Source organism: Mastomys coucha, unplaced genomic scaffold (assembly GCF_008632895.1).
Source record: "Mastomys coucha isolate ucsf_1 unplaced genomic scaffold, UCSF_Mcou_1 pScaffold18, whole genome shotgun sequence".
Taxonomy (NCBI): Eukaryota; Metazoa; Chordata; class Mammalia; order Rodentia; family Muridae; genus Mastomys; species Mastomys coucha.
Genome location: NW_022196900.1, coordinates 57,714,596 through 57,732,688, shown reverse-complemented (window position 1 = coordinate 57,732,688; position 18,093 = coordinate 57,714,596). Strand labels below are relative to the sequence as shown.

General features: G+C 40.6%; 1 protein-coding gene across 5 annotated transcripts in view; it reads right to left on the bottom strand.

Annotated features, from left to right (window-relative positions):
• The window catches only part of Patj (PATJ crumbs cell polarity complex component), a 314,427-nt gene that overhangs the window by 262,828 nt on the left and 33,506 nt on the right, over positions 1 to 18,093 (bottom strand). For all 5 annotated transcript variants that reach the window (XM_031377903.1, XM_031377900.1, XM_031377901.1 and 2 more), the window contains exons 11-14: positions 17,486 to 17,627; positions 13,207 to 13,332; positions 9,370 to 9,458; positions 6,309 to 6,365 (exon numbers count right to left, since the gene is read on the bottom strand). In XM_031377903.1, coding sequence (XP_031233763.1) covers positions 6,309 to 6,365; positions 9,370 to 9,458; positions 13,207 to 13,332; positions 17,486 to 17,627 — 414 coding nt within the window. The remainder of the gene's footprint in view (positions 1 to 6,308; positions 6,366 to 9,369; positions 9,459 to 13,206; positions 13,333 to 17,485; positions 17,628 to 18,093) is intronic.

Here is an 18,093-nt window from a genome sequence, read left to right as displayed (position 1 = left end):
GTACTATATGTTATATATTGATATATATTGATATGTATAGCATTGTTATAAATGGCCGGGCAGTGGTGGCACACACCTTTAATCCCAGTGCTTGAGAGGCAGAGGCAGGTGGATTTCTGAGTTCGAGGCCAGCCAGGTCTACAGAGTGAGTTCCAGGACAGCCAGGGCCATACAGAGAAACCCTGTCTCAAAAAAAAAAAAAAAAAGGGAAAAAAAACCCCATTGTTATAAATGATTATATGTTATGTATAATTATATATCATGTTAATATACTATGTTAATATATGTCGAGAATTCTTTTCAACTTCTCTGGGACACAGAGTTTTAGAGCAACTGAGCTGCATTGGGAGGAAAGGCACACACATACACAGAGAGAGACAGAAAGAGACAGGGAGACTGAGATGAGGGAGAGTGGGAAGGAGGGAGGGAGGGAGGAAGGGAGGGACAGAGACAGAATCCTCTGTTCCTAACATGAAGCTAGCCTAAGTGACTGCACAGCTCTAGATACCTATGTCTGTTTGCCACTCCACAAAAATCACATACTGAAGAACTGCTAAGAGTCTCTGCATCCAGGTGATGGATGAGAAAGAAACTTGCTTTTCATACTATATCCTCAGTATACTCTGAATTTTAAGACTCATTTATACATTATCTACTGAGAATTTTGAAAGAAAAGAAAAAGAGGCTAAGTGTAGTGACATGCATTTAATCTCCCAGAGGCAGGAGGATCTCTGTGAATTTGAGAGCAGCCTAGTCTACAAGGTAAGTTCTAGGGTTTCATACTAAGACCCAATCTTTAAAAAAAATAAAAATAAAAATAAGGTGGGGGAGGGAAGGAGACAGAGAGTGTGAGAGGAAGAGAGAAGCTCCTACTGACTAATTGCACAGATCAGTGCAGAGAGGGGCCTCCTACTGATTTACTGCTATACCCACAGAAAAGTGCATTTCTTAAGCCTCTGCAGAAAAGCTTCCTGCAGTGGGTGGCAACAGAGACACTCTAGTGGTCATCGTGAAGAGGATAAGAAACTGTGGAGTACCCAACCTTCAGTGGGATGTACAAACCACATTTCTCCCACAAGGCCCGGGATCTTGAGAAGACAGAGCAGAAAGATTAAGGGCCGGGGGTTGGGGGTGGGGTGGATAACGTCACAGAAACCACGGTTTTACAGACACAACAGGGCAGTTACACATAGAAATTGTGATAGTGTGCACAGGACCTACATAAACTTAAGCCAGACGAAATCCCAGCAAGGTTGAGGGTTGAGGAAAGGTAAGCATGAAATCTCACCACTATAAGTTTCCCAGCATTTCACAGCTTCTGGGAAAAGGAGAGGAAGTTTTCTTTAATGGCTTGACCCCCATAGGTCAATCCCAGGTCAGAGCAGGCCCCAAGAGCAGCAGCTGGGCAAACAGCTGGACTCAGTGAATGGAGGGAGAAAAGGCAGCAGCAGCAACTGTGAATCTGTGTGGGAGAGGTGGGTAGATCTAGATAGAAATTCCATGGGTGGTTAAGATCAAAATGCATTCATTGTATGAAAGTTTCCAAGAGTAAAATTTTTACTTTTAAAAAAGGAAAAAGAGAATGGTATAGGCTTAGGGTACAGTAACTCATGCTGTCTTCCACTTACTGGCCTTTAAGAGGCTATGTACGCCTTTAGAGGCTTTTTGGTGGTAGTGGTTTTGTTGTTTGATCTGAGAATAACACCTATCTTAAGCTGGTCTTGAACTTACTATATAGCTGAGGATGACTTTGAACTTCTGATTTTCCTGTCTCTACCTCCTATGTGCTGGAATTACAGACATGCATCACCACAGCTTGTTCATCTGGTGGTAGGAACTGAACCCACGGCTTTGTAAATGCTAAGCAAACAGCTGACTTACACCCTTTCTCTTATTTTGTTTTGTCAGGGTTTATTTTATTTACTTTATTTTCTGGGAATGGCCTAACTCATGTGAACTTAAGAAAGAAACTTTGCCTATCAAATCCCCACATGGAAATGAGAAAAGCATACTACAAACCAGGAGGGAGCACTTTTAAAACAGAGATCTGACCCAGGTGACAGAATGGGGATGCTACTGCAGCCTCTAAAGAGCCCAGATTATCCACCACCTTAAAATGAGTTTGCTCACCACAGAGGGAGGCGAAGCTCACATGTTTGTGTTCACTTGCTCAAGAAATATATATAAAAGGAAATAAAGTGGAATCTGTTGACTTGCCATGTCCCAGCTGCAGAGCAGCTTTGTTTCTTGTAGTGAGGCATTGCTGATGCTCACTCCCATTACACTGGACAGACAGCACAAAGTCATAAGACCAGGCTAATATCTTTCCTTACAGAGCCGTGCTCATCTTAATAGTAAACACTTGCCAAGAAAGCCATTGCTAAAAGTGCATGTATGCCCAGATGCGGGAAGACATTGCTGGTGCCGTGATTTACAGCTTCCTAGAAGTAGAGCTGCTGATGCTCAAGCCTCCGCAAAGAGCTTCTCCCTCCCAGGGAAACCTTCTATTATCAAAAGCTGTCACAAGTGACAGCTTTGCATCCTTAAGGCTGGCTATAGGGGGACCACTATCTAAAGAAAGCCATAGGCTGGCAGCACTTGCTTAGAGTCTTGAAACCCCATCCTCCTGATGGAACTGTGGACAGGGCAGAAGCTGGGCTTCAGATCACCACACCCTGCATCAATCCTTCCATTGCCGGGCCCTGGTAGCTAGGACAAAGTCCATGCCTACCACTCTGCATTTCTCAGGAACCTCACTTAGCATTTTCCCATTTTTAAGTTTGACCCAGATGGATGAAATCCCTTTTATTCCTCCCCATTCGAGTCCTTTGCCACAGTGGGGCTGTTGCTTAGGTCCCAGCTAGCCACATTTTTCTTTTCAAGAACAAGTTCAGCCATTCCTTGTCTCCCTGTCTCCAAAATGGACTCTTCTAAATCAGCTTATGACATTGAGGAGAAAATAGAATAGAGGTCACTAGAGAGAATAAACAAATGGGTGACAAATAGAGAAGGAAGTCCAATGTTACACAACACTAGGGTAACTAAAGTATACAATATATTATACATTCATGAACATATACATTACACATTGTATACATATACACCTCAGAATGAAAGTTTGTGTACATCAATTGAAAATTAATACAACATGAAAAGAAAATAACTACTTTGGATTTTATTTTTTACTCTTTCAAAGATTTACTCATTGATTTTTAAAGGGGATATAAAGGGTAACTTAAGTAGGAAGACAGCATAGATCCATATGTTTGAAAATTAATCTTGTAAGAAAACAAAAAAGATAACCACTTTTTCAAAGACAGGTGAATAAGATAACTTTTAAAAACTGTACATATTATTTTCAATTTCCCTAACCATTGCTGTTTATTCTGAATAATATATGTTTCATGGAAGAAATTAAACTTTTTACACCTGAAAAATAAGTTTTACTAAAATACAAATGGCAACATGGGAGCAGCAATTGGAAACTGACAGGCAACACCCTCTACGATGCCTTGCACACGTTTGCCTGGGCTATGCAATGCATAGAGTTCCACTGAACCCTGATGGGCTGGTCTTTTCCCCTCATTTATTTATTGAACTGAGTATACAAAGTAATGGGTTTCATTATAGCACTGACTTACTTCTTTTTGGGGGTCTCCTATCTATCCAAACTTGGCCTGGAACCTGAGGCAACCCTCTTGCCTCAGTCTCCCAGGTCTGCAACTCTCCTCAGCTTATCATGGTATTTTTAAATATATGGTTCTATGCAGTCTTCCTACTTAAGTTATCCTTCATGTCATGTCCACTTTAAAGGTCAATAATTAAATCTTTGAAAGAATAAAAAAACAAGACAAAAAAAAAAAAGTAGTATTGCCCAGTTCTGTTAACAGAATTTCTTTACTTATAGTACTTCTAAACCCAGAGCATATGTGGATGAAATCTGAGTCCCTTAGGAAGCAGAAACAGGTGAACAGAAGTCCTCACCAGCCAGGGCAATGAGGCAGGAATTCACCACAGTGACAACTCAGAGGTATAAAGGATGACGATTTTTAAATGTCCCCACCTTTAAGAAGCCTTTCATGTCTAAATGCTAGCCATTTGTTTCCCTAACTACTTGCCTTACCTAATAGTCTCAGGTCGCATTATCTCTAGAAAGTGACTAATTCTTATTGTTGTTCTTTCAGTAATATAACAATGTAAGGACCATTTTCTGGTTTGTTCTCATCTAGAACCCATTGTACACTAGAGCACATGGCAGAGAGCCTATTAGTATCTCACAAATGAACAGCTGAATGCATGGGCAGCATTTTAGAATGTGGTTCCCAAGGTCTTTCCATCTTCTTATGTCATTGACTGGACACAACTGGACATAGCACAGAGGCTGTGTGGGTAAGGGAGGGGTAAAATGGCAGCAGGGAACGGGGGAACGAGGGCATTATAACAGCATCTGCCTGCAGAATCCCATCCTTTAAAATACACACAGGACAGGCTTTGTGTCCCTCTCTGATTGTTAGAGACTATTAGGATACTGACCTTATGCTTTTTGTCATGGGAATGCCAAAAGGCAGGCGGTCTGATGAACTGAGCCTGGTCTGAGGCATGTTTTAAAGCCAAAGGCTCTTTAAAGATCTACAGCTATATGACAAAGGAGGTTTAAAACTAATTAGAAATACTGTGAATAGTAAAGTAACTACTGAACTAAGATGGGTTATTACATGCTTTATCCCCGCTCTAAATAAAATATCTCTCAACATCTTTAGATGGATTTACTAATGAACAACTACTGTCAGAAAGATGACACTGTACGTAGTTAACAAGTAGCTGAAAAGAGCAATGTTAATTTTACATTGTGAATCTGAGGAGACATGGCTTCCATGAGGAATTGACTTAAAATGCAGCTGAGTTAGGAAGGAAAGAAATATTCTCCACTATTAGCCTTGAGAATCCAACCACATAAAACAATGACCAGCAAGCCAGCTCAGCATATAAAGAAAGGGGCTTCCTTATAGGCCTAATGATAAGAGTTCAATCCTCAGTTCCCACAAGGTGGCAGGAGAGAACCAGATCTGGGAAGTTGTCCTCTGATCTCTGCACCATGATATGAGGCCTGATAGCACATGTACACACACATATATACACACACATCTAAAATAGCAGCACAAATGGTAAACAACTGTGGAGGCAAATTACCACATATGCAAAGGAAGAAACAGTAAAACTACCTCAACAGATATTTAACTTAAGAAATCTACATGAGACAGATAACTCATTCTTTCTAAAGACTTACTTGTGTGTGTGTGTGTGCGTGTGTGTGCGCACATGTGTACTCATGGAGGCCACAGGAAGGCAAAGGTCCTCTAGAGCTGAAGGTACAAACACCCAACCTGGTTGTTGGGAACAGAACTTGGGTGTTCTGAACAGCAAGCAGCACACGCTCTTACCCAATGGCCCCACTCTCCAGCCCCGAAAGAACTCACTTTAAACACTGCCTCTGAATGGAGTGTCTAAGGTGGTCTCAGCGCTGGGGTCCATGGAGGAATGCAATAGTGTTTCTGAAACTCTGGGAAAAGATCAATCCTTCCTTTTCTATTATTTATTGTGAAGGCCATTTAAAAGGTTTTCTAGTTTAATCAGTGTGGTTCTGATTGTCTAGGATAAAAACTACAAATTATTCTATAAGGAGAAGACAGAATCTACCCAAATTATATAACTGCATGCTCTCCACAGTGATTATTTCTGATAGATTGGCAAGAACAACATACTCAGAAAGTCAACCATGTTTTCTGTCCCTAGACATCCAGACATTATGTTTTTCTTTTTTTTGATTTTTTCGAGACAGGGTTTCTCTGTATAGCTCTGGCTATCCTGGAACTCACTCTGTAGACCAGGCTGGCCTCAAACTCAGAAATCTATCTGCCTCTGCCTCCCAAGTGCTGGGATTAAAGGTGTGTGCCACCACCGCCCGACTGACATTATGTTTTTCAAATCCTATCTCTGTTCCAGACTGTAGAAAACCCTTCCCAGAAGCCTCTATACAGCACCTGAGGAGCTAACCCTCTCACCTGTCACCTTCATGGCTACTGTGCCAGTCAAACCTTGGGCTTTTGGCTTCTGGAAATGGCATAAGGATTCCACGTTCTTTCCAGCCTTATCTAATCATTTGTACCTGTTATTCCTGAGAGCCTTGCTCACTTCTGGAACACATGTATGATGAAGTTCTGGAGGCTTTAGGTCATGCCACTTAGCTTCTTCAGCAAGAATGTAAAGAAAGCTCACCACAGCGGCGCAGCTTTAAGCCAAGTGCCTACCTTTGAGTATTTCTGTAGCTCTTCATCATCTGCGATCTGTGTGTCCAAAGTGGCTACCTAGAATTAGAAAAAGATCATCTCCATATTTGTATGAGTGTAATTTCATTTGCTCCTTCACATTCTCAAATTTATCAGCAAACTTAGCACACTGATGAGTAATCTAACCATCTCTACCCAGTATTTCTAACATCCGTAAGCAGCGCTTAGCAGCACATTTGCGTTTCTGTATTCACTACACTAGTCTCTGCATCCTACATCATTCACAAGTTGAACTGAAGGTGATATGTAAACTGGTATCTTGTCCTCTTTTTACATGGGCTGTATTTTATTAACAGACATAAGTCATTAATGAAGTACTTTTCCTTGCATGGAATTCATTTCCACAGATTGTCTACCAATAAAACCCAGACTATTATTTGAACAACACACACACAATCATCTTTTGGTATTGAAGGGTTGATCAAACCTTTATGAAAGTATACTAGGTATTTGCACTGAATCCAGTTCTAACTTACTTATGATACCTACGGAAAATGCTACATAAACATGTCTCAATATATTGTTGAGGAATGTTGATGTGAAACAAGTTTGTACCTGTTCAGTTATGATGAAAATTTTTCCTCAAATGTGTTTAAAACACAGTGAGAACGTGGAATTCATAAACATGGACCAAACAGATATGATGGTCTATCTAACTATACCAACTTTATATTCTGCGATCCCTCAAATTTTAATAAAAATTTTATTCTTGGACTACCAATATGACTAAGCAGGGGGCTGGAAAGATGACTCAGCAGTTAAAAGCATGTTTATTTCATTTTATTTTGTTTTTTACAGAGGACCTGGGTTTGATTTCCAGACCCCCATTGTGGCTCACAACCATCTGTAACTCTGGTTCGAAGGACTCTGACACTGTCTTCCGGCCCCTATGGGCACCAAGCACAAAAATGGTGTGGGTGTGGGTGTGTCACACACACACCCACACACACTCAGTCAAGGATTTATACAGAAAAGTATTTTTTAAAATAGCTCAGCAGGGAAAACCTCTTGCTCACAAGCCTAATGAGCTGAGTGTGATCTTTAAAACAAATGCAAAGGTAGAAGAAACCAGACTCCTGAAAGTTGTCCCTGACCTGTACACGTACACCGATATTCGCACACACAATCACAGTATAGAGTATTAAAAGATTTTACTCCTGACAAACTAAGAGCATTGCCATTTTAAAATTTCAAGCTGAGGTCTCAACTTCTGTAAGTCAGTCATGGAGGAGATGGTGGCAGGCGGTGGCAGGAGGAGTTCAAGGCCAGCCTCAGCTATAGAGCTTTAGGCTACCATACACAAAACCCTGTCATCACTACCCTTTCCTCCACCAAAAAAAAAAAAAAAAAAAAAAAACCAAAAACAAAAAAAAAAACCCAAAACCAAAACCAAAAACCATCAGGCAGCCAGCAGGACTCTGGAGGAAAGCACAATAAGGAACAGTGCAGTGTGTGCGTTCACCCACTCACTTGTCCACCACTCGCCCTTCCAAGCTTCCCCTTGTATCCCTACAACTTTAAAGGGATCACTGATATCCAACTTAAATTCTCTCTCCCATTTAGCCTCTACTTTACCATGTGATATACAAAAATCTGATATATAGAGAATAAAACTTTTACATACACACGCAAATGACAGTGAAAAGCTTGGCTAGCATGCAGAAAGCCCTGAGTTTGAGTTCTCATAAATGAGACATGAGAGTTCATGTCTGTAATTCCACAATTGGAAATGAAAGAAGGTCACAAGTTCCAGGTCATTCTTAGCCACACAGCAAGTTTGAGGACCGCTTAGGCTATATTAGACCCTGTATCAAAAAAACAAAAATAGCTGGGCGGTGGTGGCGCACTCCTTTAATCCCAGCACTTGGGAGGCAGAGGCAGGCGGATTTCTGAGTTCAAGCCCGGCCTGGTCTACAGAGTGAGTTCCAGGACAGCCAAGGCTATACAGAGAAACCCTGTCTCAAAGAAAGAAAACAAACAAACAAATAAACAAAAACCAAAAAATCAAACAAACAAAAAAACCAAAAAAACAAAAATAAAGACCCCGTGATATAACTGGTGAGCCATGTATTCGCTGAGCATATACCAGTGAAGGAAAAGAAAGCATGAGTGTCTAGGTAGCGGCCTAGTGACAGTGTTCTAGGGACTGGAGACCCTGTAGCTACAAGAGCTAACATAAAGGCCCAGAATGAGCAGAAAACAACCGTGTGACTTAACTACCTAAAACTTCTCTAGTGACAGTGCCAGACATCCAAAATCAGAAATAAAGTGTCTGGCACTGATGACAAGCCAATATTAATGATCATATACATAAGAATATGTGTCAGAGCTACATACCAAGACCTCGTCTCAAAAAAGAGAATAGGAAAGACAGTAGATATTTATTGACATGTTTGATGAACAGCAATGAGATTTTTCTAACACAGTTTTCTGCTTTCAAGTGGATTCACTGGGGGACGTGTAACCAACCCTTTACTGGCCAAATGTAATAACAGGTGAAAGGAAGTCTAACGGCCTGCTGGCAGTATAACCTCATGCCTCACCTAAATTACTTCCTGTTCTTCTAAATACATTTGATAATGATTCTTTCATTTTTCTCATAAAGCTGTAAGATTCTCTGTGAAACATAGGACTAATATCCACAGCTCTTTCAGTGTACGATAAAACAAACAGGTCATAAAAGCAATCATAAAGATGCCAGCCATTTTAAGCAGCTGATTTGAGTTATAAATTTACAGGCAAGCTCTCACCCTCCTAATGTACTCCTGTCTCTTGTTGACTTAAATGGCTTCAACACGAACTGAGTGTCTGATAATTGTAACTGAAGTTTGTGTACAATCCTTAATTGTTCTTATAGCTTAAAATGCTTTAAAAATTGATTGATTGCTCTAATTGGAAAGAAAGACAGGAAGAAAACAATAAAGGCAGCTTGTTTCTTCTTTGACTCTCATATTTTAAATTATAGTGTTAGGAGAATAACATGAAATGAAACTTTCTATTAAAATATTTTTTTAAATCATACCATTACTTCATAATCTGGGCCCAGTAGGTTTTCCCATCTGGATTTCAGCTCATTTTCTGGAGAGCCTGGGACTTTCTCTGGATATACATCTACAAGAAAAAGAATGTTGAAGCTACTGTGAGCCAAACATACTTAACTAATAAATTCTTCAATAACAGCTCAGCTTTGGTAGGTAAAAGGGAAATGAGGTAAGAGGAAAATGTATTCATTTAAATCTACCTGGTAGTGTAAATCAAAGTGACTTACACGACTAATAGAAAATGGAAAACCACCTGTGGCTTTTTTGTAAAGGGTCTTTTGTTCAGGATGTTTTAAAGGGAAGGAGAAGTGATGAATTATAAGTGAAATTTGAATACATAGTTTCTACATAGATATCCTATATGCCTGGCTTAGTTTTATTTGTTGGTCTTGCACAGATTTGATTAATCTTTTCTTTTTTTTTTTTTTTTAAAGATTTATTTTATTTATTTTATGTGTATGAGTACACTGTAGCTGTACAGATGGGCATGAGCCATCATGTGTGTGGCTGTTGGGAACTGAACTCAGGACCTCTGCTGGCCCCGCTCACTCTGGCCCTGCTCACACCAGCGTAAGTCACTGTAGCTGTCTTCAGTCGCACCAGAAGAGGGCGTCAGATCTCATTACGGGTGGTTGTGAGCCACCATGTGGTTGCTAGGATTTGAACTCAGGACCTTCAGAAGAGCTGTCAGTGCTCTTACCCGCTGAGCCATCTCGCCAGCCCTGATTAATCTTTTCAGAGCAGTACCATTCTGCCTCTTCATGGGGACTGTAAATGTGTACAGAGCCATCACTGTAATCAACAAGACCACTAAACAACACAGCCAGGTTCCCACATGCCAGGACAGACAGAGAGAGGCTGGCCAGCTAAAACCTCAGCTTTATCAGATAGCAGCTTGGTTTTACATCAGCTTTTTGTTACTGCTTAATTACTAGGATATTGGTATCTTTACAGTGCTCCTGACCTAATGATGCCACTGTTGTTCAGGTGAGATCATTTTAAAGGTTAAGACAGATCTGAAGTGCCAGGCCTCTTCTCCATACAATCTTTACCAGACTCTCAGAGCAGCGAGCAGTCTGAAGAATACGTGACAGATAAAAGTCTAGGTACTAAAACTATCACCTCCGCCTACATCCACACCAAAGGCAGAGGATGAAAAGGTCCCAGGCTGTTTTAAGTTAAGTTTCTCATGTCTGCTGTAAGACTGGACATGTCGGAGAACACTCATCCCAAGTGACATAACCATCCGCCTACAGTCAGAGGTAACATGCAGGCTCAGCCCTTTCAGCTTCAGAACCACTCACTCTGGCTGCACAGAATACTTAATTACATATTACAAATCATTAAGTTAAATAGGCTAGCCTTAGACTCAGAGACTAAGACTAATGCACACTAAAGAACTTAAATTACTCCACTTACAAAAGAACATCCAGGAAATAACTATGTTACCTAGATTATGTCTGGGGGCAGCTAATCAAAGATCTTATTAAAACAAGTACCAAAATCATTTGGGTAGAATGCGCTCCTTGTGAATATTTCCTTATGGAAATATGAGTTCTTACCAGTTTCCTTTTTTGTTCTTAGTTTCTCAGTATTTGAGGTGAGGGAGACTTGCTGGGGAGGGGCATGTCCTACAAGCCACAGCACACATGTGGATGTCCAAGAACTTCTGCAGAGCTGGTTTTCTCCTACCTTCCAGGGGTTCTGGGAATTAATCTTGGGTTTCAGGCTCACAGCAAGTACTTTACCCATTATGCCATCTTTCCAACCCCATTACCAAAATCTTTAAAAGATTCAACAGTTTGCCTGTTCAGTTTCTTTCAGGTGTAGTTTCATATCTGCTTAATGACTCTGAACAAAATCTGTAATGCACTGAGAGAACTCTGTGCTTACAAACAGTAGTAGGAGGCAGAACGGCAGAAGGTTCACAGGAGTGAAACACTGCCACTTCACCCACTCCCGTGGGGCTGTTTTTACCTTTCAGGCACACATTGACAACACAGACAACTGCGTGTTTTAAAGCACAGCTCAAAGGCCAGAGGAAGGAGGCTGCTCTACGTGCAGCAACTCAAAAAACAAAACTAAACAAAACAAAACAGGCACAGAAGGCTATAACAAGGCTATGCTCATCATGCAGTTAAGAGAGACTCAGTGGACACAACAGCCAGGAGAGGCGGGCATACATGCAAACTGAAATTATACACATGCATGGAAAAACGCAGTGAAATTCATTTTAAAAACATGAGTACAATTCTGTGTCCACGTGGTAGTGTACATGCTTAATCCCAGCACTGGGAAGATGGCAGCAGCAGGCAGACCTCTTTGAGTTTGAAGCTAGCCTGGTCTGCATAGTAAGTTTCAGGTCGTCAGGGCTACATTGTGAAATCCCACTGGGGGTGGGGGGGGCTATCGTGGGGAAAAGGGGAGAAAAGGGAAAAAAAACATACCTAAAGCACAGGGGAAGTGGAAGCAGGAATGCTGTGAGTCCTAGGCTAGCCTGAGCTATATAGTACACAGCACAGGGGAAGTGGAGAGAGGAGTGCTATGAGTCCTAGGCTAGCCTGTGCTATATAGTACACAGCAAGGGGAAGTGGAGAGAGGAGTGCTGTGAGTCCTAGGCTAGCCTGTGCTATACAGTAACGTCTTTTCTCAAAAACAAACAAAACAATGACAACAGTAATGAGATAAAATACTTCTAAGATGATTTCTAATTTCAAGATTATTTGATTTTCACCTAGTAACCTTTGATATTTATCTGAGCTCACCTAAATTCAAGAGTCGCAGTTCATCACTCTAGTGGATGCAGAGGGGTCGGGAGCTCCTAACCCTTTATGCTGAGTGAGACATTACTACCTTCCTTCTGGCTACCTTTCCGAACATAAAAAAAGGCAAAAGCCAGCTTCTCTGGAACATGAATGTAACAACTATTTCAAGAAGTTTCATTTATCTGAGGACCTCTGTAGAAGGAACCAAGCTAAAACTCTGTTTGCAGAAGGGAGTCCCCATGACAACTAAAGTGTCAAAGTATCAAAGGTCAAATTTGGAAACAATTCAAAAACAGATATGAAGCAGCCTAGTCATTTCATGCAATATATGAAAAATCATGTTACTAACTTTCATGAAGAGGAAACACACACACAGATAAACAGACAGATGACATAGATGATAGATAATGTAAATGGATAGATAAAATATTTAGATTTAAATCCAATTTATATTTATTAAATACAATATATATTTAAACTATTATTATTTAAGAATACATCTTAATCTAAATAAGAATGTATAGTGATTAAAATGCTATTAGTTATTACATATTAATAAATATGCATTTGAAACACAATTAAACAAAAATACATTTGGTGCTCTACTACCAAATATCTAAAGGCTGTTAAGATTACATTCAAAATACCCCATTTTATTTAAATTTGGGGGGTGGAATGTGAGGTTGGTGTCAGTACTAGGGACTGAACCTAAGGTTGGTGGTACTACTAAGGATTGAACCTAGAGCTTCATCCACACTAGGCAAGTACTCTACAATGACAGTACATGCCTAGAAAAATAGCCCATCTTAAATTGCTAAGATGTCTCTACAGTATGAGCGTCCATCAGATCTAAACTGCTTTTATATGGGTTGTTGGATGCTACCTGGTTGTTAGACTATTTATAACTTTACAAAGTTCTTCACGTAACATTGCCTTTATTGCATAGGTCTGAGTCTGATTCTGTGGATGCTACACAATATTAACTATAGAGAAGAAATAGCTGTTAATAAACAAACAGGTTGGAGTACTCCAAAGTAAAGGCTTTGGGCCTACCTGGTTTTTCTAAGGCTTGTACAGTGTCCAGTCTTTCTCCAATTTCCTCTGCTTCCATACTCAAATTAGTTTCTGGTTTGAGGGATCCTGTTAGTGCTGGTACTTCAGGTGGTTCTGCAGCAGTTTCTGAAACACAAATTGTGGCTTAAATCACTAGTCCTTTTGAGGATGGGACCACATCCAAATGAGCTTACTTCACTCCCATTTGCCTTTCCCGGGACCTGGCTGCATGTGATACCTTTATACTAAAGTGTTCTGTGAGGTAGTTAATCACAAAGATAGATTGACAGTATTCAAAGAATGAGGAAATACAGAAAATGAAACTGAAAAGCAAGGTTGAACCACGACAAACCAGAGAGAGATGATTTACTATAGTCTTAGAAAGGAAAAGAAATAAGAAGGCAACAACCAGTAGGCTGTATGCTCTTGCTGATATAGACAGGTATTAAGCAACTTATGCAAACAGGCTGGACTATCAAGCCCGTGTGAATCGTCACAGTAGCAAGTTCAGAGACTGGGGTGGGAGAACTTCTCTAGGTGCAGATGGCGCCCTCCTTTTCCTCAGCTGAAGCAAATAAAGTTCAGCAAAGTTGCCAGAAAAATCACTAAGTGTCTCTTTAACAGAAGAAAGGCTGCACAAGCGACACTTTAGAGTTTCAGTATTTTTTTTAAAAATTCCCATCATTTGAAAAAAAATTTTTTTTAACTTTAATACATCATTTTTTAGTGTGTACAAGTGTTTTTGCTTTCATGCATGTATATACATCAAGTGTGGGACTTCTGACTTCAGAGGACAGAAAAAGGTGTCAAATCCCTTAAAACTAGAGTTATGAATGGTCATAAACCATGATGTGTGTATGCTGCAAATTGAATCTGGGACCTCTGTAAAACAGCAAGAGTTTTAATCACTGAGCCATCTCTCCAGCTCTTTGTAAAAGAATTTTTATTAAAAGTACAAGGTGTAGCCTGAGAGAAGAAAACCCCCATCTGGGGCCACTGGGGCCAGTCTGGCACTACTGAGGTAGAGAGCTAGCCTGAGACAACCACCAGTCCAGTGCCAGAAAGGCTCAGGCAAGCAGACCACACCCAAGATGACCCCTGCCTAGTGCCACACTGCATGGGCAGGAAAGAGTACTCCTGAGACAAGCCCAGACAGAGACACCCTGGGGCCACTAAGAGGAACACATGTGGTAGAGAAATGGAAGAGAAGGAGAACAGAAGGATGTGGGCACAGTGAGGAGAGACAGACCAGAAAATCAAGGGTAGTGAGGGAAAGCCTGGTAAGAGTATCCAGTGATGCACCTACGACCATGGTGACATTCCTGCCTGCACTACCACTGAGGGTCATGTTTTTCTGAGACCAGGCACAGACGATCTGGGTGCTGGTGTGCCTGCACACGGAGGCTAGAGAGGGACTGCAGTGTCTTGCTGCATCTCTCTCCACCTTACTCGTTTGATGTAGGATTTCTCGAGAAACCTGGAGCTAGGCTAGGAGTCAAGAAACACCAGCAATCCTCCTGCCTTCATCCCTCACAGTGCTGGTTTATAAGCACATATACAGCCACGCTCAGTTTCTTGCATGTATTTGGGGCATCTGGATCAGGTCTTCATGCTTGTGCAACAAGCGTTCTTACCCTCTGACCCACAGAGAGATCTCCTTGGAACCACCAACTGGGAAATCTTAAATATATACAAGTATTCAGAATTAGATATTACTACTACTTCTCTTGGTTATAGTAATATTATTATTGTTTTAAAAACATCCTTATCTTTGGGATTGCTATACCACTCACTCTAAAATGATTCAAAAGAAATATGGGAAGATGACAACTGTCAGACATAAGTAAAGGTGAGTGGGTGCTCATTCTGCTCTTTTCCTTTCTCTATATGCTTGCAATGTTTTAACAACAAAGAGCTCAAACATACAACCAATTAATCTCCCGAGACGGTAACATGAGCCTTTAAAACCACTCACAGAGTATTTTTTAGATCATTAATCATCTGACACTATAAATAAATGCATACATAGCACTAGGATAAGAACCGTCTATCATTAATTGAAGCATTATTTATTTATAATACCAAGACAGGGACACAACTTCAGTGAACACTTAGCATAAATACATAAATGAAATGCATATATACAAATAATAAATATTATTGATTCTTTAAAAGGAAGTCTAATAGGTTGCTAGGCATGGATGGTGTGGAGGATACTCTGTGAAGTACAATTAGCTCAGGAGAGAAGGACAAACACTGCATCACTCTACCCTTTGTGCTTTCTGTAGACTCAAACTCAAAGAAATAGTTAAATGACAGCTTCCAAGGAAGAGACTGAAGTTGGTGACTTGAAGTTTCAATCACAAAACAGGGAGGTTCTACAGATAGGCTAGTCAATAATATACACACACAGCACCCAAGAACACTCAACAATTGTGAAGGGTAGTCTTTTGTTTTCTTTGGTTTGGTTTGGTTTTTCAAGACAAGATCTCTCTGCATAGCTCTAGCTGTCCAGCAATTCAATCTATAGACCATGCTAGCCTTAAACTCTAGAGATCCACCTTCCTCTGCCTCCTGAGGGCTGGGACTAAAGCTGTATGCCACCATGCCTAGGTTGGTTTCCTTTTTAAGACAGGGTCTCACTATGTAGCCCTTGCTGGTCTAGACCTTGCTATGTAGATAGTGGCCCACCTGCCTCTGAATGCTGAGATTAAAAGTGTGGACCCCATACACAGTGTAAAGATTACTCTAGGCTGTCAATTTGATGGGATTTAGAATGACTAAGAAAGGAAACTCTAGCCAAGTGGTGGGGCCGCATGCATCCCAGTACTAGGGAAGTGTAAACAGGCAGATCTCTGTGAGGTCCACAGAGAAAACCCTTTACCAAAAACAAAACAAAACAAAACAACAACAACAAAAAGGAATCTCTGGCTATTCATCTAATGTGACTGACCCCATTCCTTCCTTTCTAAAACTGCTTCTTGATGTGTATTTGGTCACAGCAATGAGAAAAGTAACTAATGTATCTTTCTTTTGAGATTATTTTATTTTATGTGTATTAAGTGATTTGACCACACGTACATATGTATGCTGTGGGCCTGCCTGGTGCCTGGAGATAAGAAAAGAACACTCTGATCCCTTGGAACTTCAGTTTGTTTACTTTTTGAGACAACACCTTACTATTTTACTCTGACTGGTCTGGAACTTGCTATGTAGACCAAGATGGACTTGAACTCAGAGATGTGCTGGGTTCTGTCTCCTGAGCGCTCAGATTAAAGATATGCATCACCCTGCCTGATAAAACTGGAGTTAATAATAGTTTCTTTCTAATGCCAATTAGAGGGTCTGGGGAGATGGCTCAGTAGTTTAAAGCACTCAGTGGCTGCTCTTCCAGAGGACTTGGGTTTCATTTCTAGCTCTCACATGGCAACTTAAAACTGTCTGTAACTCCAGTTCCAAGAATCTGATGCCCTCTCTCTTCTGACCTCCATAGGCATCTGGCACATATGTGATGCACAGACAAACATGCAAACAAAAATACTCATACAAAGAAAATAAAAATATTTTTTTAAATTATAAAATGTCAATCAGAGCTCCTGAGAAAGCAGAGGAACATGTACCATCAGAATGTTAATAACCCAGCAGTGTGACTGTGTGCCACAAAGACCCAAATATTGTCCAGAAAGATGGCTCAGCTAGTAAAGGCACTTGCTGCCAAGACTGTTGGCCTTAGTTCAATCTCCAGAACCAATATGGTGGAAAGGGAAAACTGTTCCCCCCCAATGTCCTCTGATAACCAAAAAATTGTGTATTTTTCTGCAATGAAGATTTGTCATTTTATAACCTTACTGATAACAAACATTATTTTTAATAAAAGTGTTCTTGGTAAAAATTTGTTTTATTTTCTCACCATACTTCAAAGGCTAACCAAAAGACAACTAGGGTAAAACTCATCATTAAAAGCAATCTGGGATCTGAAGCTTAAGAAATGTCAAGGTATAAGACAAATGAAGGGTCCCAGATCAAGAAGTGATTTCTCTCTCCATTTAGAGAGCTGTGAGCTCACTAGGTCAGTGCTTGCTTCCTGTCAGTCGGGCCGGTGTCCTGCAGCAGACTGGGGAAAGGCCTCAGCAAGGCAGACAGCTGACTCACCTATCCACTACTGCACTACACGAGATAAGCACAGTTTCCTACTCAAACTCCCTGGCCAATCTCCAAATCCTGGCTGCTCCTCCAAAGCCAACTCCATGGAGAAGAGAGGGACAGGAGCATTAATTACCTCTGCTTGAAGACTGTTCAAATGGAGAAGCAGATAAAGATGGTTTCCTTCGAACAAGGGTCAGGTGCACCACCTGCCCTGCATTCCGCAACACTTCAACAACATGCTGATTAGCAAAACCCTGAATATTCACACCATCCACCTACGAGATCAAGAGAGAGAGCAGAGTTGCAAGTAAATTACCACCATTTTTGCTTTGCTTTGGTTTTTGAAAGAGGGTCTCACTATGTAGCGTAGAGAAGGCAACTCAGTAGCTAGCACAGACTAACCTCAGATTCACAGTGTTTCTCCTGCCTCAGCCTCTTGGATTAGAGTTTGGACTATCCACCATGTCTCTCAGCTACTCCAATTATTAATTCTGCAGTGCTGAATAAAATGGGGCAACTAATTTTACTCCCCCAAATAGTGCATATTAGACAAGAAAGTAGTTTGAATAAGAAAAACTAGCTTTGCTGACAAACTTACATGTAAATTAAAAAATAAATTTGATCTTATAATGTTATATTCTTAAGTCACACATTTTAAGTATCAGCCTGACAGAGGCAAAGGGATTTAATTTAAATGATAGTCAAAATTTTAAAACTTTAAAAAGCTTTAAAATCTAGTTA